At 42.5% G+C, this 21,734-nt stretch overlaps 1 protein-coding gene across 1 annotated transcript in view; it reads left to right on the forward strand.

Annotated features, from left to right (window-relative positions):
- Positions 1 to 1,263: 1,263 nt before the first annotated feature.
- LOC139159241 (uncharacterized) overlaps positions 1,264 to 21,734 on the forward strand; it is an 89,251-nt gene continuing 68,780 nt past the window's right edge. Inside the window, exons 1-4 of the mRNA XM_070736588.1 lie at positions 1,264 to 1,317; positions 6,881 to 10,773; positions 16,052 to 16,249; positions 16,336 to 16,721. Coding sequence (XP_070592689.1) covers positions 7,708 to 10,773; positions 16,052 to 16,249; positions 16,336 to 16,721 — 3,650 coding nt within the window. The 5' untranslated portion in view covers positions 1,264 to 1,317; positions 6,881 to 7,707. The remainder of the gene's footprint in view (positions 1,318 to 6,880; positions 10,774 to 16,051; positions 16,250 to 16,335; positions 16,722 to 21,734) is intronic.

Genomic DNA, 21,734 nt, shown 5'->3' on the forward strand with positions numbered 1-21,734 from the left:
AAGAGGCAGAGCCGAAAGGGACAGCGACAGGGACGTCTGCTTCTCAAACCCTTCGCTCATCTGGGCCCTGCCTATGTCAATTTGAAATGCCTCCTGCTCACTCACTGACTGGGGATTCTTCATCCTCCACCTCCCTTCCTTCAGATGGGAGATGCAGGCAATGGTGGTGCATTTGAATGCCCTGAAGGATATGGATCCTCCTCTGCCTCCAGCTCTCGAGCAAAGCGGGAGGGGAAATACACTCTCGTGGGCTGCGTAAGACAGCCGAGCTGACAGCCAAATTTCTAGCTGGGCTGAGCTGCCCTAATTTGTCTTTTCCAAACATGCTGATCACAGGAAATCTTTCTCTCTTCAAAACTTGGCCACAAATGAGTGTTCATGAGACTCTTGGAGCGAAAGGGAAAGATTTATTGCATTCAGAAGAAGGGTTCCTTCTGTTGCTCTTTAATCGTGCAATCTTTTTTGTCGTGCACTCTCCCCATCCTCGTTACCAAGAGAGAGGCGGACATGCATGAGAGAGGGGAAAAAAAAGAAATTACTTAAAAATTATTCATCAAGAAAAATATCCAACAAAAACAACTTGTAAAACTAGCAACCTACGTCACAAATCATAACATCAAATTGAAACGACAAACTGTAAACATCGATTGACACGAACTTTAAATTACAAAGAAAACAAACCCTTAAACCACTGATACGTATTGGCACTAACAATTACATCAAAAACATATGGATAAAACTTTAGGGAAATCTACACCACCTATGTGCTTAAACCACAGGCCGCAAAGCATGAAAGCCCCAGCTCTAACGCTGGCCTTCTCTTCTTAATACTCCTCTTTTGCTCCAATTTCCTATCCCCCTTCCCCTTATATCTCTTTCCCCTCTTCCCCAGCCCCCTACCTTTCTTCTTTTCTCCCTCCCCACCTACGTGTACTATATAAGTAAATTATAAATCTTAGAATGTACATTATATATATTCCCTTTTGCTTTTCTGTACCCTGTTTTTAATGTATATATTCAAGAAAATTATTATTTTTTAAAAAAAAAAGAGAGAGGGGAACAAGGAAGTGCATAGCCGGCTGCTTCTGCCACTGAGCTCTGCTAGAAGTATGGCTGTCAGCTCTTCCTCAGGCAGCCCTCAAGAGTTTCTTTCTCCTACCGCCGGAGGAGGGTCAGTGGATACAACATCTGGAATGTGATGGAACTCCGTGTCCCATGTAGGAAGCATGGACTGCCCCCACCCTGCCCCGCTCTGCCCTGCCCTGCCCAACCTGCCACCTCTAAATTGTGTCCCACCGCGAAATGGGCATCTTACAGGTACTGGAGTTTGGCACCTCTGTGTGTCTGTTGGCTGCTCTCTTTACGGGTAAAAAAGCTTGAAAATACAGAAACTCTGGTCGCGAGGGCCAGCCATTAAGAACTTCTCACATTGAGAAGAGTTTCTGTACTATACAAGGTTTTTTTCTGTAAAGAGATCAGCCGAGAGACACACACAAAGCTGCTAAATTCCAGTACATCTAAGACACCAGTCTCACACTTAACCCCACCCTTGCCCCCTCTGCTCCACCCCACACACTCTGCCACCCCCAATTGAGTTCCACCACGAGACGGGCCCCTGTCTTATCTTCAGGGAAGCACGATATCTACAATTATATATCCCCAGCAAGTCAAGATTATTATTATTATTTATTATTTATTAGATTTGTATGCCGCCCCTTTCCGTACACTCGGGGCGGCTCACAACACAATAAAAACAGTTTATAACAAATCTAATAATTTACACTTTAAAATATTTTAAAAACCCATTATTAAACAGACATACACACAAGCATACCATACATAAATTGTATAGGCCCGGGGGAGATATCTCAGTTCCCCCATGCCTGACGACAAAGGTGGGTTTTAAGGAGTTTGCGAAAGGCGAGGGTAGGGGCAGTTCTAATCTCTGGGGGGAGCTGGTTCCAGAGAGTCGGGGCCGCCACCGAGAAGGCTCTTCCCTTGGGGCCCACCAACCGACATTGTTTAGTTGACGGGACCCGGAGAAGACCCACTGTGGGACCTAATCGGTTGCTGGGATTCGTGCAGCAGAAGGTTGTCTCGGAGATATTCTGGTCCGTTGCCATTAAGGGCTTTAAAGGTCATAACCAACATATCATTATCATAATCAAAGATATCATTGATATATCAAGATATATCTTTGATGATAGTCCTTTGTATTGCTAAGAATACTTGATTGATCCAATTAAACAACTGAATTTGAATGGATATTTGAACATGGATCTTGATAGTCTTCTATGAAACATAAATAACGTAAGTGATTAATATGGGAGGCATTTTTGATTTATTGATTGTACAGTGATACCTCATCTTACGAACTTAATTCGTTCCGTGACGAGCAGTGTTCCATCTAATTTTTTTTCGTTGTGGGCGGAAAAGTATAGTGTCTGAGCGGCAGTCCCTTCAGGACTGGACGGCATAGAAGTATGTATGTATGTATGTATGTATGTATGTATGTATGTATGTATGTATGTATATCTAAATAAATAAATTTCCCTTCTTTTTTATTAAAAGAAATTAATAATAAAAGAAAACCAAAATCTATTACAGTGCATAGTTCCCTCTAAGCTGAGCAGTGAGCAATCGCTCACTTAAAAATCATCATCAACTCAGAGTTTTTCAAACCTGCCCAGAAGCCGAGAGGGAAAGAGTGAGAGGGAAGTAGAGAGAGAGGAAGAGAGGAAGAGAGAGAAACAGATAGAAAAAAGAGAGGAAGGAAAAGAGAAAGAAAAAGAATGGGAGTAAGGAAGAGAGAAAGAAAATCAAAATCTAGTTTGAAACTAGCTCAACTATTTAAGTGGCATTTTGATATTGATAGAGTTGCCCTATTATGAGCTCACTGTTATAGACACACAGTACAGTCTTTTATTTTGAAATTCTCTGAGGCAAAACAGGGTGGGTTTTTTAATTGTTTGTTTGTTTGTTTGTTTATTTATTTATTATTTCTGTGCTGCCCAGTCCCGAAGGGACTGCCGCTCAGACAGTATACTTTTCCGCCCACCCCCCCAAAAAATTAGAGGGAAAACTGTTACAGCATTCTCTCGATTTCCGCAGGGCATGCGTTCCGAGACCGCCTGTGAAAGTCGAATTTCCGCGAAGTAGAGATGCGGAAGTTAATACACCATTTTTGGCTATGGACAGTATCACAAGCCTTCCCTTAACACTTTAAACCCCTAAGTTACCATTTCCCATTCCCTTAATAACTATTTACTCACCATTATTACTGGTACTCACCATTGAATAAGACACTTAGTGATCCTGATATTTATAAACATAATTATTTATTAACAATAATTTTTTTCGTTATTTATTTGCAAAAATTATTAGTTTGGCGATGACATATGACGTCATTGGGTGGGAAAAACCGTGGTATAGGAAAAAAACCGCAAAGTATTTTTTAATTAATATTTTTTGAAAAACCGTGGTATAGGCTATTCGCGAAGTTCGAACCCGCGAAAATCGAGGGAACACTGTACCATTAAAACTAAAACAACCAGCAAAACCAAAAAACACAACTATTAATATATCCATGCTTTAAAATCTTCATTTCTTAATTATTTATCATAGTATTATAGTAATCTAATAATACTATGAAAATCTATCTGAACACCAATGCATCAATTAATATATTTCCATATTTACTTTTCTATAATTTCATTCAATATCTCAATTAATTAATCTCAAGCTCAATTAATTTTCAGGCACTTAGCATTTACTGTTATTAACTTTCACCAATCTTCTACATTTACAAGAATATTTTAAGTTCATAATGCAAAGTCATAAAATTATACAGTACATATCCCCTTATTTATCTTATGTATCTTCCATTAATTTTACCTATGTAAATCTATATAGTTCTAAATTCTAATCCAATTTTACAAATTAATACATCCTAATATTAAACAACACCTAAATATGTCTTTTACCATCATTCCATAGTCAATCCGTATTTAATAATCAATCTTCCCTCCTCAAATTTCCACCACTCTTGCCAAAGGGAAGAAACTATCTTGTTTTTCAGTAGCCTGCATTTTTCTTTTGATATTTGTTATTTTTCTTTTTAATTATAAGCTACCAAAGGTTTTTATGCAGGTGAGAAACATGAAAATTAAAGCATATTAAAAAATTGGATGATTGATATTTTTTGGCTAATCTTAATCTGCAGTAAAGAAATTTGGGTTTTTACAAAACCCACCATATTTTGCCTCAGAGAATTTCAAAATAAAATACTGTGTGTCTATAACAGTGACCTCAGAATGGGGCAACTCTATCAATATCAAAATGCCACTTAAATAGTTGAGCTAGTTTCAAACTAGATTTTCATTTTCTTTCTGTCTTTCTTACTCCCATTCTTTTTCTTTCTTTCCTTTCTTTCTCTCTTTTCCTCCCTCTCTCTTCTTTCTATCTCCCTCCCTCCTTCCCTCTCACTCTTTCCTGCTCTTCCTCTTCCTCCTTTCCTTTCTATTTATCTCTCCCTCCCTTCTTTCTCTCTTCCTTCCTCTCTTTTTTCTCTCTGTCTTACTCTCTTTTTTTTTTGGCCTGCAACACCACTCACGTGCACAAATATGTTTTCGGGGCCAGAAGCGCGGGGGCTTCCCAGGAAACATTCCTTTTTCCCACCTGGGACCCGGAGAAGGCAGCTATCAGATTCGGGCCAAAAAGGCTCTGAGGCAGCAGCAAAAGCCCCGCCATCAGCCCATACAATTTGTGTGATGAAGTAGGAGTGGGAGGGCGCCAGGCACTGGGCAGTAGCCGTGGGACGGTCGGGGGAACCGCGATAGGCCGGCGGCCGGGCTTGGGTGGCAGGTGGGCCATGGCATGCTGGCGGCCAGATCTGGGTGGCGATGGGGGAACCACGGTAGGCCGGCGGCTGGACCTGGGTGGCGGGTGGACTGCAGCAAGCCGGTTGCCTGATTTGGGCGGCGGGGAGGCGGCGGGGGAACCACGATAGATAGGCTGCCGGGCCTGGGTGGCGGGCAAGCCGTCGGCTGGGTCTGGGCAACGGGGCAGTGGCGGGGGAACCACGATGGGCCAGTGGCCGGGTCTGAGTGGTGGCCAGGGCGGAGCAAGCCAGCGGCCGGGTCTGGAGGGCCGGGCGGCAGCAGGGGAACCGCAATAGGCCGATCGTATTCTGCAGTTTTGCAGCCAAGCCAAAGAGACCGGCTAGCAGGCGCTGCTCCGACTCTGTCTGCGATGGCGGCGATCCAAAGGAGGCAAAAGAGCCCAAGTGTTGGAGCTGCCGCCGCCACCCCTACTTGTAACTTCAAGCATAAACCTCTCTCCCTCTCTCTCTCCTTCCTCCCTCCCTCTCTCTCCCTCCTTCCCTCTCTCCCTCCCTCGCCCTCTCCCTTCCTCCCTGCCTCTCTCCCCCTCCTCTTAATAGTCCCTCCGGAGGGGATCTGGAGTCTCCCTGATCTGTTTGATACTCCTACTCCCGGGAAAGCTGGGTTCTGTCCTGCGATGCCATCCCGGGGCAACAGCTGCCCTCCTGCCCTGCCCCGGGGATGGCGCACTCGGGCCTCGCACTGGAGCTGTGCCTTGTGCCCGGCTTTGGGTCCTGCCTGCATTTCTCCTCCCCCGCAGCCGGCCTGGCCGCACCTCTTCCTAACCTACCTCCCTCTCCTCCTCCCATCTCCCTCCCAGCCTCCCATCCGGCTGACAGCTCCCCGGCAATGCAAAGCCTTGAGGAAAAGCCTTATGGGAAAAGAAGACGAACCTGAGGGGGGGGTCACTGGGCGGTGGGTGTAGATGGGATTTAAAAGGCCCCCTCTCCTATCATTGCAGGGGCGGAGAAAGGTGGACCGAATTCGGAACCACGCCTCCTCTTCCTCCTCCTCTTCTTCCTCTGTCGCCTCCTGGTTTGAGAACCTTCTCAAGCTCAGAAATGGCACAAGGCACAGCTCCAGCGCGGGGCCCGAGCGCGCCATCCCCAGGGCAGGAGGGTGGCTGGTGCCCCTGGAGGGCATTGCAGGATAGAACCCAGCCTTTTGCTTCTGCACGGCAAGGCCTTCAGGCACCTGAAAGAGAATCGTGCTGCCACCACGGCATCCTGAGCAACACGGAGCCTTCCCGGAAGCGGCAGGGGCTTCAGTGGAGCCCAGGGGTTTCCCAGCAGCTACCTGTCAGACTAAGCTTTTATTGCCTGCGAAGAAGCCGCAGAACCGAGCAAACAATTCAACAAGGGCTGCTCCCTGCAGGGAGGGAGAACTTCGCCCTCCGCTCTCCTGAAGGCTTTTGCTCTGTTCTATGGCTTCTTCGCAGGCAACAAAAGCTTAGGCTGACAGGTAGCTTCCAGCCGACTGGGCGTCCCTTGGCAAAGCCGAGGCTTCCTCCGCTGGCACTGGGAAAAGGCTGAACTGCCCCACTCCTGCCTTTGTGCAGGTCTCCGGGAACGGCTGTTTTACCCTTCTGCTCCTGACTTGGTTCAGCCGCGGCCGCCCTAGCCAGTGGACTTCCAGGGTCTCCGGCTGCTTAGCTCCTCTCGATGCAGCTCAGCCGAACAAAACCTCCCGGAAGAGAATCCCAGCGGGGGCAGCAACCAAATAGGAAATTCCGGGTGGTGACAGTCACAAGGCAGGGGAATCCCCGGGGCAGTAAGAGAGCACATGCGCTGTAATAGACCACACACACCCGGGCTCGGGTTCGTAAGGTGAAAATGGTTCTTAAGACAAGGCAAACAAATCTTAAACTCTGGGTTCATATCACAAAAAGTTCGTATGAAGAGGTGTTTGTTATCACTGTAATATATATATATTTCTTTTTTCAAATGATATCTAATTATTTTATAAACAATTAAAATTCTCTTTTTCTTTGAATCTTACAGACTAAGAGGATGACAATAACAGCACTCGGGACAATTGTAAATAACAAGCAACATTGAAAACGAAGAAAATCAAGCGAAAAAATCATAATATTTTCCATTTTTCAAAGAAAACCATACAATTCTCCTCTTCCAGAAGCTGTTAGACAAGAGAGAGAAAATCAAGAAACATTTCAAGCTCAAATAAGCAGATTATGTAAAACTCAAGAATACGTTACATGGTTTTTCCTCCATCAGCAAAAAAGGGAGATATCTGGAAGGTCAGTTGAAATGAAAAGGTCAATAATAAAGCCATGTAGAGCAGACAGTAATGCAGGCCTCTCCCAGTGAGGAAGAAAATGGCTTGAATGAAAGCACCACTAAACAAGGCATTGTCCATATTTTTGATGAACTCAGCTTTGGAAAACAAGATATTGCAAATCACAGCTGTTTATGAGGAGCTAGACAGGAGAAGACTATCTAAAGGTAGGAAAAATTAGTCAGAATAGTTCCCTTGTGATTCTTGGAACAAACTACACAAGAGATAAGCCACAAAAGAACCCCCAAAGTATTAAATCTTTAGTGAACATGGCAACATGGTGGTACGCCAGAAGACACACATGAGGGTGGAAACATATGACTGTACAGATTGTGTGAACATTTCATTAGAAATTCTCAGGTCATGAGACACTAAAGGATGCAGACATAGGAATAACACAATTTGAATATCCGTTCTGTGAGGAAAGTTTCCAAGAGAAAATTCCAGTCTAGTGAAGCACCCAAGACTCGCAAAAAAGAGAAAACATTTGAATGTGCTGACTGTGTAAAAAAACACGGTCACAATTTCAGTCATGAATCACCAGAGGAGTCACACAGGAGAGAAACCCTTTGAATGTCCTGACTGTGGGAAAGGTTTTAGTCAGAGTTACCACTTGGTGCAACACCAGAGGACTCACACAGGAGAGAAACCCTTTGAATGTCCTGACTGTGGTAAAAGTTTTAGTCAGAGTCAACACTTGGTGCAACACCAGAGGACTCACACAGGAGAGAAACCCTTTGAGTGTCCTGACTGTGGGAAAAGTTTTAGTCAGAGTCAACACTTGGTGCAACACCAGAGGTCTCACACAGGAGAGAAACCCTTTGAATGTCCTGACTGTGGGAAAAGTTTTAGTCAGCGTCCCCACCTGGTGACACACCACAGGACTCACACAGGAGAGAAACCCTTTGAATGTCCTGACTGTGGGAAAAGCTTTATTGATAGTTCTCACCTGGTGACACACCAGAGGACTCACTCAGGAGAGAAACCTTTTGAATGTCCTGACTGCGGGAAAAGTTTCAGTCAGAATTCCAGCTTGGTGAAACACCAGAGGACTCACACAGGAGAGAAACCTTTTGAATGTCCTGACTGCGGGAAAAGTTTCAGTCAGAATTCCAGCTTGGTGACACACCAGAGGACTCACAGAGGAGAGAAACCCTTTGAATGTCCTGACTGTGGGAAAAGCTTTATTGATAGTTCTCACCTGGTGACACACCAGAGGACTCACTCAGGAGAGAAACCTTTTGAATGTCCTGACTGCGGGAAAAGTTTCAGTCAGAATTCCAGCTTGGTGAAACACCAGAGGACTCACACAGGAGAGAAACCTTTTGAATGTCCTGACTGCGGGAAAAGTTTCAGTCAGAATTCCAGCTTGGTGACACACCAGAGGACTCACACAGGAGAGAAACCCTTTGAATGTCCTGACTGTGGGAAAGGTTTCAGTGATAATTCCAGCCTGGTGACACACCAGAGGACTCACACAGGAGAGAAACCCTTTGAATGTCCTGACTGTGGTAAAAGTTTTAGTCAGAGTCAACACTTGGTGAAACACCAGAGGACTCACACAGGAGAGAAACCCTTTGAATGTCCTGACTGTGGTAAAACTTTTAGTCAGAGTCAACACTTGGTGCAACACCAGAGGACTCACACAGGAGAGAAACCCTTTGAATGCCCTGACTGTGGTAAAAGTTTTAGTCAGAGTCAACACTTGGTGAAACACCAGAGGACTCACACAGGAGAGAAACCCTTTGAATGTCCTGACTGTGGTAAAACTTTTAGTCAGAGTCAACACTTGGTGCAACACCAGAGGACACACACAGGAGAGAAACCTTTTGAATGTCCTGACTGCGGGAAAAGTTTCAGTCAGAATTCCAGCTTGGTGAAACACCAGAGGACTCACACAGGAGAGAAACCTTTTGAATGTCCTGACTGCGGGAAAAGTTTCAGTCAGAATTCCAGCTTGGTGACACACCAGAGGACTCACACAGGAGAGAAACCCTTTGAATGTCCTGACTGTGGGAAAAGCTTTATTGATAGTTCTCACCTGGTGACACACCAGAGGACTCACTCAGGAGAGAAACCTTTTGAATGTCCTGACTGCGGGAAAAGTTTCAGTCAGAATTCCAGCTTGGTGAAACACCAGAGGACTCACACAGGAGAGAAACCTTTTGAATGTCCTGACTGCGGGAAAAGTTTCAGTCAGAATTCCAGCTTGGTGACACACCAGAGGACTCACACAGGAGAGAAACCCTTTGAATGTCCTGACTGTGGGAAAGGTTTCAGTGATAATTCCAGCCTGGTGACACACCAGAGGACTCACACAGGAGAGAAACCCTTTGAATGTCCTGACTGTGGTAAAAGTTTTAGTCAGAGTCAACACTTGGTGAAACACCAGAGGACTCACACAGGAGAGAAACCCTTTGAATGTCCTGACTGTGGTAAAACTTTTAGTCAGAGTCAACACTTGGTGCAACATCAGAGGACTCACACAGGAGAGAAACCCTTTGAATGCCCTGACTGTGGTAAAAGTTTTAGTCAGAGTCAACACTTGGTGAAACACCAGAGGACTCACACAGGAGAGAAACCCTTTGAATGTCCTGACTGTGGTAAAACTTTTAGTCAGAGTCAACACTTGGTGCAACACCAGAGGACACACACAGGAGAGAAACCATTTGAATGTCCTGACTGTGGGAAACGTTTTAATCAGAGTCAACACTTGGTGCAACACCAGAGGACGCACACAGCAGAGAAACCATTTGAATGCCCTGACTGTGGGACAGGTTTCAGTAATACTTCCAAACTGGTGACACACCAGAGGACTCACACGGGAGAGAAACCATTTGAATGCCCTGATTGTGGGAAAGGTTTCAGTAATAATTCCAGCCTTGTGATACACCAGAGGACCCACACAGGAGAGAAACCCTTTGAATGTCCTGACTGTGGTAAAAGTTTTAGACTGAGTCAACACTTGGTGAAACACCAGAGGACTCACACAGGAGAGAAACCCTTTGAATGCCCTGACTGTGGTAAAAGTTTTAGTCAGAGTCAACACTTGGTAAGACACCACAGGAGTCACACAGCAGAGAAACCATTTGAATGCCCTGACTGTGGGACAGGTTTCAGTAATAATTCCAAACTGGTGACACACCAGAGGACTCACACAGGAGAGAAACCATTTGAATGCCCTGACTGTGGGAAAGGTTTTAGTCAGAGTCAACACTTGGTGAAACACCAGAGGACTCACACAGGAGAGAAACCCTTTGAATGTCCTGACTGTGGGAAAAGTTTTAGTCAGAGTCAACACTTGGTGAAACACCAGAGGACTCACACAGGAGAGAAACCCTTTGAATGCCCTGACTGTGGGAAAGGTTTTAGTCAACGTTACTACCTGGTAAGACACCGGACGACTCATTCAGGAGAGAAACCCTTTGAATGCCCTGATTGTGGGAAATGTTTTAGTCAGAGTCACCACTTGGTGCAACACCAGAGGACTCACACAGGAGAGAAACCCTTTGAATGTACTGACTGTGGGAAAAGTTTCAGTAATAATTCCAGCCTGGTGAAACACCAGAGGACTCACACAGGTGAGAAACCCTTTGAGTGCCCTGACATAGAAACATAGAAGACTGACGGCAGAAAAAAACCTCATGGTCCATCTAGTCTGCCCTTATACTATTTCCTGTATTTTATCTTACAATGGATACATAGAAATATAGAAGTCTGACGGCAGAAAAGGACCTCATGGTCCATCTAGTCTGCCCTTATATTATTTTCTGTATTTTATCTTAGGATAGATATATATTTATCCCAGGCATGTTTAAATTCAGTTACTGTGGATTTATCTACTACGTCTGCTGGAAGTTTGTTCCAAGGATGTACTACTCTTTCAGTAAAATAATATTTTCTCATGTTGCTTTTGATCTTTCCCCCAACTAACTTCAGATTGTGTCCCCTTGTTCTTGTGTTCACTTTCCTATTAAAACACTTCCCTCCTGGACCTTATTTAACCCTTTAATATATTTAAGTGTTTTGAATATGTCCCCGCTTTTCCTTCTGTCCTCCAGATTATACAGATTGAGTTCATGAAGTCTTTCCTGATACGTTTTATGCTTAGGACCTTCCACCATTCTTGTAGCCCGTCTTTGGACCCGTTCAATTTTGTCAATATCTTTTTGTAGGTGAGGTCTCCAGAACTGAACACGGTATTCCAAATGTGGTCTCACCAGCATTCTATATAGCGGGATCGGAATCTCCCTCTTCCTGCTTGTTATACCTCTAGCTTTGCAGCCAAGCATCCTACTTGCTTTCCCTACCGCCTGACTGCACTGTTCACCCATTTTGAGACTGTCAGAAATCACCACCCCTAAATCCTTTTCTTCTGAAGTATTTGCTAACACAGAACTGCCAATACAATACTCAGATTGAGGATTCCTTTTCCCCAAGTGCATTATTTTACATTTGGAAACATTAAACTGCAGTTTCCATTGCTTTGACCATTTATCTAGTAAAGCTAAATCATTTACCATATTACAGACGCCTCCAGGAATATCAACCCTATTGCACACTTTAGAGTCATCGGCAAATAGGCAAACCTTCCCTATGTCACTCACAAACATATTAAAAAGAATAGGACCCAGAACAGACCCTTGTGGCACACCGCTTGTAACCTGACTCTGCTCAGAATACTCGCCATTAACAATAACTCTCTGTCTACGCTTCAGCCAGCTGCAAATCCATTGAACTATCCAGGGATTAAGTCCAATCTTCACTAATTTATCTATCAGCTCTTTATGTGGAACCGTACCAAAGGCTTTGCTGAAGTGCAGGTAGGCAATATCCACGGCACCACCTTCATCCAACACCTTTGTGACATAGTCAAAGAAATCAATGAGATTAGTCTTACATGATTTGCCTTCAGTAAAGCCATGCTGATTTGGGTCCAATAAGTTATTGTTTTTTAGGTGCTGATTTATCCTCTTTTTGAGTAGAGTCTGCCCTTCTTCTGGATAGGCACAACACTGGCCATTCTCCAATGCTCAGGAACTTCTCCTGTTAACAAGGATTGGTTAAACAAATCAGTCAGGGGGGTGGTAGCAATGACAGATCTGAGTTCTTTAAGAACTCTGGGGTGGATGCCATCTGGACCCATTGCCTTATTTATCTTTAATCGTTCAAGTTCTTCTAAGACATCGGCTTCTAAGATCACTGAAGCTGAATCCGTACAGCTGGAAGAAATGCTATATCCCTCTATAGTATTATTTTGTAAGGTGTCTTTTGAGAAAACTGAACAGAAGTAGCTATTGAAATGGTCAGCGATCTCCTTATTGCCATTAATGCATGTATTATTCCCGGTACTAAGCTTCGTGCTGCCGCAGTTTTTCTTCTTCCTATCACAAATATATCTGAAGAAGGTTTTATCTCCCTTCTTTACAGATTTGTCAATTTCTTCCTCTTTTGAGGCTTTAGCAGCATATATTATCTGTTTCACCTCCTTCTGTCTCATTTTATACACCTCTCTATCAGCTATACTTCCAGACTCTTTTTACCTCCTATAGGCAGCCTTTTTCATTGACTATAGCCCTTACATCAATGCTAAACCATAACGGTTTCTTCTTCCTTTTACCTTTAGTTATTTGTCTTACATACAGTCCAGTGGCTTTTAAGATGGCCTTTTTTAATACAGTCCACTGGGTGCTCGCTCCTGCCATTTTATCCCTCCCCTTTAATTCATTATCTAAATACACTGGGAGCTCGCTCCTGCCATTTTATCCCTCCCCTTTAATTCATTATCTAAATATTCCCCCATTATATTAAAATTTGTGTTTCTGAAATCCAATACTTTGGTTGCATTATAGGATTGCTCAAAATGAGTTTTTACATCAAACCACAAACATAGATGGTCACTGCAACCTAAATTTTCTGCCACCTTGACCTCTGAAACCCAATTCCTATTCGTAAAAACTAAATCTAGAATATTCTCCCCTCTAGTTGGTGTCTTAACCAGCTGTGCCAGAGCTGCTCCTGTAAAGGCCTCTACTATATTCTTATTTTTGCATGTAAGGGCACTGGGGATATTCCAGTCAACATCAGGCATGTTGAAATCACCCATAACCACAATATCTCTACCTTTGAAAAGTGTTCGGAAACTTCAGATCGTGCAGAATGCAGCTGCGAGAGCAGTCATGGGCTTACCCAGGTATGCCCATGTTTCACCATCACTCCGCAGCCTGCATTGGCTGCCGATCAGTTTCCGGTCACAATTCAAAGTGTTGGTTATGACCTTTAAAGCCCTTCATGGCACTGGACCAGAATATCTCCGAGACCGCCTTCTGCCGCACGAATCCCAGCGACCGATTAGGTCCCACAGAGTGGGCCTCCTCCGGGTCCCGTCAACTAAACAATGCCGGTTGGCGGGCCCCAGGGGGAGAGCCTTCTCTGTGGCGGCACCGGCTCTCTGGAACCAACTCCCCCCGGAGATCAGGACTGCCTCTACTCTTCCTGCCTTCCGTAAACTCCTCAAAACCCACCTTTGCCGTCAGGCATGGGGAAACTAAACATCTTCCCCTGGGCACGTTGAATTTATATATGGTATGCTTGTGTGTGTGTGTATGTTAGTATAGGGGTTTTTCTTAAATTTATAATATTTTAATTAATTGGATTAATGTATTGGATTGTCTTTTCACTTGTTGTGAGCCGCCCCGAGTTTTCGGAGAGGGGCGGCATACAAATCCAAATAATAAATAAAATAAATAAAATCTCCCTTTGCTGCCATTTGGGTAATTTCATCCACCATTTTGTTGTCATATTCCTCAGATTGCCCTGGAGGCCTACATATCACCCCAATTCTAATGATAGAACCTTCTTTATTTTGCATGCAAATCCATAGAGTCTCCAGATCTTGACATGTATTTTGAATTAGTGCTGTTTTTAGACTTTCTTTAACATAAATGGCTCCTCCACCTCCCCTTCTCTCTATTCTATCTTTCCTATTCTGTATATCCTGGTATGGATATTTCCCATTCATTAGAATCCTTAAGCCATGTCTCAGTTATGGCAACCAGATCCAAATTATCTCTAGATATTATGGCCATTAACTCACAGAGCTTGTTGCTCAAGCTTTGAGCATTCGTGCACATTACCCGAAGAACATTATTTTCATTATTAGTTTGCCCCTTATCATCAACAACTACATCTATTTTATTTGCAGCTCCCTTTTCATTAGCTTCCAGAAACTGATTTATCCTCATTGGTCGGGGACAGAAATCCTCCACATCTGGTACATCTCTGTCCCCTTTACCTAGTTTAAATGCCTGTCCAAAAAAGTCCTGAATTCCTGGGTACCTCTGTATGATGGATGCAAACCATCCCTCTTAAACAACTCCCTATTAGACCACCTACTGACATCATGACTTACATAGACAAAACCTTCACCTTTAAACCACTGCCTTAACCACACATTAAACTCTCTGATACAAGTTGTTTTATCCTCCTGGCCACAAACCGGTAACACCTCTGAGAAAGTCACTGAATCAGTTATTTTACCCAGCTCCACACTTAGACATTGAAAATCTCTTTTTACTAAATTAACATTTCTCTGGGACAAATCATTTGTGCCAAGATGCACCACCACATCAACGTTATTACCTTTACTCACAGCCTTGACAATGTTTGTAATCCGCCTCCTGTCCCTGCTGGCAGTGGCTCCTGGGAGACACCTCATCACCTTCACCACATCCTTACTCTATCCCAAATGAACACCTCTAACAATCGAATCACCCACAAGAAAATGTGTCCTCTTTTTATTTCTACTAACTGCCCTTGGTTTGGTGACACTATGCACCTCATTTACAACAACTTCTCCTTTGAACATCCCCTCATTCTCCACCTGAGGGGCCTTGCTAATACCTACAACATCCTTACTATTTAAATCCACAAGAACATTATAGGAATTGGATACAGAGAGACCAAAATTGCTATGTTTTTGCTCAACTGCACGTAATCTTCCTGAACCAACAGTTGTCCACAGAGCCCTCCTCCTCGGGAGGCGCTTTGGAAGTGGAGGCTGCACACATGGCTGCATTACAGCACGTGGCTGGGACAATCTTTCCACTTCTGCCTGCAAGCTACAAACTAAGGACTGCAATCTAGAGATATCGCCATATAAACTATATGTCCTTATGCAAAGAGGGCAGCTCCCCAAGTTCCACAAGGTACTACGGAACACAACAGCCAAACAAGTGTTACACTGCACCAAACCAGTCATCTTAACAATGTATAGAAATACAAGTACTTAGCAAGAAAACCAACCCCTATTGCTACCCAACTTTGCTGATTTTGGTTTGAAGTTTTCTCTACTTCCCAGTCTAGACCCACTCCAGCCTAATGTGTGAGTGGTCTGTGCTTAAACACAATCAGCCAATAAATTTGTCCCTTACAGTCTGTAATATCCCCTCCTCCTTGAATTAAAAAAATACAAACTGTAAAAGAGCACCAGTTTTCTCTCCTCTTTCTCTGTGTTCTGAAAGTGCAATTTAAAATGGCTTTCCCCACCTTTTTATACTTCCCAGTCTAGACCCACTCCAGCCTAATGTGTGAGTGGTCTGTGCTTAAACACAATCAGCCAATAAATTTGTCCCTTACAACCAGTAATATCCCCTCCTCCTTGAATTCAAAAAATACAAACTGTAAAAGAGCACTAGTTTTCTCTCCTCTTTCTCCCCTGTGACTATGGGAAAGGTTTCAGTAATAATTCCAACCTGGTGACACACCAGAGGACTCACACAGGAGAGAAACCCTTTGCCGTCAATCTTCTATGTTTCTATGAATGCCCTGACTGTGGGAAAGGTTTCAGTAATAATTCCAACCTGGTGACACACCAGAGGTCTCACACAGGAGAGAAACCCTTTGAATGTCCTGACTGTGGTAAAAGTTTTAGTCAGAGGTCCCACTTGTTGCAACACCAGAGGACTCACACAGGAGAGAAAACTTTTGAATGTTCTGACTGTGGAAAAAGATTTAGTTGCACTTCCAGTCTGGTGCAACACCAGAGGACTCACACAGGAGAGAAACCCTTTGCCGTCAATCTTCTATGTTTCTATGTTTCTATGAATGCCCTGACTGTGGGAGAGGTTTCAGTAATAATTCCAACCTGGTGACACACCAGAGGTCTCACACAGGAGAGAAACCCTTTGAATGTCCTGACTGTGGTAAAAGTTTTAGTCAGAGGTCCCACTTGTTGCAACACCAGAGGACTCACACAGGAGAGAAAACCTTTGAATGTTCTGACTGTGGAAAAAGATTTAGTTGCACTTCCAGTCTGGTGCAACACCAGAGGACTCACACAGGAGAGAAACCCTTTGAATGCCATTACTGTGGGAAAGATTTCAGTCAGAGGTCCCACTTGTTGCAACACCAGAGGACTCGCACAGGAGAGAAACCCTTTGAATGTCCTGAGTGTGGGAAAAGTTTTAGTCAGAGTTGGAGCCTGGTGGAACACCAGAGGACTCATACATTAGGGAATCCCTTTGCATTTCCTTTTTTGGGGGAAAGGTTTTAGTCATAATTCCAGCTTGGTGAGACACCAGCAGACTCACACCATTGGGAAACCTTTGAAATGTCCAATCTGTGGACATTAACATAAATCATCCCTTATTACACACAAGGAAATTCACATGAGGCAACATTTCAAGAGTTTAGAGAAGTCTTGAATTTCATTTTTTGAACTCCCATTGAAAATGTAGGTGAATACCGTAATTGATTGTTGGAATTTTGGCCTGATTTAGTTTACTCTCACATTTCTCTGGATTAAATTTATAGGTGGGTAGAAAAGGAAAGTGGAAAATGGCCTCACTCGCATAACATTGACAGGTTTAATATGTTGTGTAAGAATTGTTAAATCTCTGCTGGTAATCTATCTGGTTCTGGGGGTCTTGTATTTTTTTTTTCTTTTTACCATCTCCATTAGCTCCATCATTGTTATTTTTTCATTAAACATATTTTTAATATTCTCAGGCACTTTTGGTAATTTAGCTCTTCCCAAATTATCTCTTACTCTTAATTTTTTTTTGTCATATAATTTTTTATTAAATTCATGAACTGTTGGAAATGCAGTGAGTTACCTGGCTCATTCTATCACATGTGATGGACTTGTCCGGAAGCACGTAAATTTTGGACCCAAATTCAACATTGGATTCAGAAGATTTTAAGAAAGACTATTGATCTTAGATCCAAGATATACCTTCTGAGTATTTTACCAGATAATTTTGATGAAGAAGAGACATATTTAATTATACATATGATTACAGAAGCTAGGGTTGTATATGCACAATGTTGGAAACAGAATAGGATACCAACGGAAAGGGAGGTTTTGAGAAAAACTATGGATTGTGCAGAGATGAGTAGATTGACTTTAAAATTTAAAGATAAACAAGACTCAGATTATTATAAAATTTGGGGGAAGTTTTATGATTGGATAGAAAATTAAGAGATATATTATGTATTAGTAATTGGTTAATTTTGGAAAAATTGAAACGAGAGAATTTGATTCAAGCTTTGCAAGCCAGATGGCAAAGATGAGAAATGGTGGTAGCACTATATAATGATATAACACAAAAATTACTTATTATTTAGATATACTGTAAACATATAGAAATTTATTTTACGATGTAGGTGATATATTATGAATAGCTTCTTTTACTAAAGATACATATATAGAGAGAGAATTTTTAATTGGCTATATGATATAAGATTAAATTTAGATAAAAGATATTTTATTATTCTTTACATTGTTATAACCTTTTGTAGTAAGACGGTGAGGGGAAAATTTTAAGTTAGAATTTTAAGAATTGCTAATAATGTATAAAATTAACAGAAACTTTTATACGGGGAAAGATAAGACCCTCCATGGAACGAGTAATGAGAAAAGAGGGGACAAATTTGTAGATGATACCAAACTGACAGGAATAGCCAAATCTCCAAAAGATATAGAAGGATCTTGACAGATTTTAACATTGGGCTCTATCAAATAAAATGAAATACAATGGTGAAAAAAGTTAGGTTCTACATTTAGGCAGGAAAAACAAAATTCACATGTGCAATATATGTGGTACATTGCTCAACAGTAGTAACTGTGAGGGATATTGAAGTCCTAGTGGACAACCATTTAAATATGAGCCAGCAATGTGCAGCAGCTGCCAAAAAAGCCAACACGGTTCTAGACTGCATTAACAAAGGGATAGAATCAAGATCACACAGTGTTAATACCATATACTTACATCAACTTTTGCAGTGACTTTACCATTCTTAATGATGTAAGCTTCTGTTAGTTTATGAGTATTAGGTATTTATCATCTTTTATAATATTCATATCAACCATTCCCAATATGAGTGTTTCTGGTTCAAATTTGATCTCTATTCCGGTTATTTCCTTTATCCATTTCCATTTTAATTTTCAAAATTGTCTAACTTTCCCACAGGTCCACCACATATGAAAGTATGTGCCTAAATCGTCTTTACACTCCCAACAGTTTGGAGACATTCCTTTATAAATTTTTGCTAGTTTAACTGGTGTAAGATACCAACGATAGAAAGTTTTGTAAAGGTTTTCTTTATATGCAGAAGAGATGGTAAGTTTTGAATTATAATCCCAGAGGTTTTCCCATTTATCTAGCTCAATTGTGTGGGCTATATTTTGGGCCCATTTAATCATAACCTCTTTGACTCTCTCTTCCTCCATTTCATTTTTAAGGAGGCATCTATAATTGTAATTCCAAAGGTTTTCCCATTTATTTAGCTCAATCGTGTGGCCTACAGTCTCTTGTTTACTAATACTACCCAATCTTTTAATCATAAAGCAGAGGCAGCTTGATAGTATAGCTTCTAATTTGGTAGACCCATGCCTCTTTGTTTTTTTGCAGCTTGTAAAAGTTTGCATTTAATTCTGGGTTTTTTCCCCTTCGAAATAAATTTTGTAACCGATTTATCCAATTCTTTGTAGAATTTTTGTTCATTTCTAATTGGGGCTGTCTGAAATAAATAAAGGACCTTTGGGAGTACGTTCATCTTAATTACTGAAATTCTACGTAACGGATATCTATAATTTAGACCACTTTAATAGATCTTTCTGGATATCCTTTAATAATTTTTGGTAATTATCTTCTTTTATTGAAGTACATTTAGCTGTTAGCCAGATTCCCAAATATTTAACTTTTTTAACCAACCTGATTCCTATGCTTTCTTCCAATTTCTTTATGTGTTTTTTAGACAGATTTTTAGTTAACATCTTCATTTTATCTTTGTTAATTTTGAGTCCTGCTACTCTTCCAAAATTTTCCATTTCCCTTAGTAATTCCAATCCAGAAGTTAATGGATTCTCTATAGACTCTGTCATCCGCTAAAGCTTATGTTCTGTAATGTTTATCTTTGTAATGTTGATTTTGTAATGTTGAGCATTTGCCCAGGTTCGCCTGGTGCACCAGTTGCGACCGTATTTGGACAGGGAGTCTCTGCTTACAGTCATTCATGTCCTCATCACCTCAAGGTTCGACTACTGCAACACTCTCTACATGGGGCTACCTTTGAAAAGTGTTCAGAAACTTCAGATCATGCAGAATGCGGCTGCGAGAGCAACCATGGGCCATAGTTGATACGCCTATCAATGTTATTTCTAAGGTGCGTGGCCGCGCACCCCAAAATAACTTCCCAGGCAGCCTTTTCTAAGGCCGTGCAACGGGAGGTGCCGCCCGCCCCTGCCCCCCACCCCAGGTGCCTCCAGCCCCTCTTGCCCCTGGCCTCCCACCGCTGCTCGCCTGATCTGCCCCTCTCTCCGGCTTTCTCCTCCATCTCCTGCCTTGGGACGCAGCTCCTCCCGCAGCGGTGGCGGCTGCAGCTTCTCCTCATCTGGCCGCTAGTGAAGGGGCTGCAAGAGAGGAGGGGCAGGTGTTCTCGAAGCACTCCCAGGCTATAAGAGGATTTTCTCTGAGTGCTCCGGGAGCGCCCGCCCCGCCCCTCTCGAATTGCAGCCCCTTCGCTCGGGGCGCTTTCCCCGAGCGCTTCAGGTATGCCTCAAAATAAGAAAAACCTTCCGCGACCTCCAGAGAAGAAAGGAAGAGAGAGAACGAGAGAGAGAGAGAGAGAGAGCAACAGACAGAGCGAGGTAGAAAGAAAGATAGGGAGAGAGAAAGATAGCAAAAGAGAACGGGAGAGAGAAAGAGAGAGCAACAGACAGAGCGAGATAGAAAGAAAGAGGGAGAAAGTGAGAAAAAGAGCAGGAGGGTGGAGAGAGAAAGAGAGAGAATTTTTTTCCTGTTTGTCTGTCTGTCTATCTATCTCTATCTATCTGTTTATCTATCTATCTATCTATCTATCTATCTATCTATCTATCTATCTATCTATCTTTCTTTCTATGCCGTTCAGTCCCAAAGTGACTGCCGCTCAGACACTATACTTTTCCGGCCACACAGAAATAAAATTTGAGAGAACATTGACACCCATGTCTCGTCAACACTCCACATGGCCTGCACTGGCTGCCGATCAGTTTCTGGTCACAATTCAAAGTGTTGATTATAACCTATAAAGCCCTACATGGCATCGGGCCAGAATACCTCTGAAAGCGCAAAACTTTTACCTTAGACTACAACCTCACTCCTTTCCTAAGAGGTGTGTAAGGTGTAATTGCACCAATGTGTCTATCATCCCTGTCCTACTGTAATATTGCCCAAATTTACCTCTACGTATTTTGCTTTTGTTGATATTTATACCTATTATCATGTACACATTTTACAAATAAATAAAATAAAAATATGTCATTTAAAAAATAAATTTAGGAGAAAATATCCCCCCTTTTTTCTGTTGGTCTTGTAGATATGTATGTTTTGTACTTTATGCATTGATTAAAGACTAGAAAAAGTGCAGAGAAGAGCAACCTAAGTGATTGGGACTGGAGGCTAAAACATAAAATACGATTGCAGGAACTGGGTATGTCTAGTTTAATGAACAGAAGGACCAGGGGTGACGTGATAGCAGTGTTCAAATATCTCAGGAGTTTCCACAAGGAAGAGAGAGTCAACCTATTCGCCAAAGCACCGGAGGGTAGAACAAGAAGCAATGGGTGGAAACTAAACAAGGATAGAAATAACTTAGAACTAAGAAATTTCCTGACAGAACAATTAATCAGGGGAACAGATTGTTTCCAGAAGTTGTGAATGTTCCAACACTGGAAGTTTTTAAGCAGATGTTGGATAACCATTTGTTTGAAGTAGTGTAGTAGGGTTTCCTGCCAAAGCAGGGGGTTGGTCTAAAAGACCTCCAGGATCCATTCCAACTCTCTTGTTGTTTTTATTGTTATTGTTGTTGTTATTTTAAGTCTGGTTGTCAGTTAGTCATTTAATTTGATGGGTACTCTTTTGCTTTTTTACAAATCCTTTTGGAAACATTTCTTCCACCATATATAGGCTATCACTCCCTTTTTCCTAGATCCCATTTTCTAAACCCTGCTGCACACTGTTCCTCTCTCTGGAGACTTCCTTGTAGGTCAATTTACAGAGGAACATGGTATTTAGTGGA

The sequence above is a fragment of the Erythrolamprus reginae genome, chromosome 2 (genome assembly GCF_031021105.1).
Source record: "Erythrolamprus reginae isolate rEryReg1 chromosome 2, rEryReg1.hap1, whole genome shotgun sequence".
In the NCBI taxonomy this organism is placed as follows: Eukaryota; Metazoa; Chordata; class Lepidosauria; order Squamata; family Dipsadidae; genus Erythrolamprus; species Erythrolamprus reginae.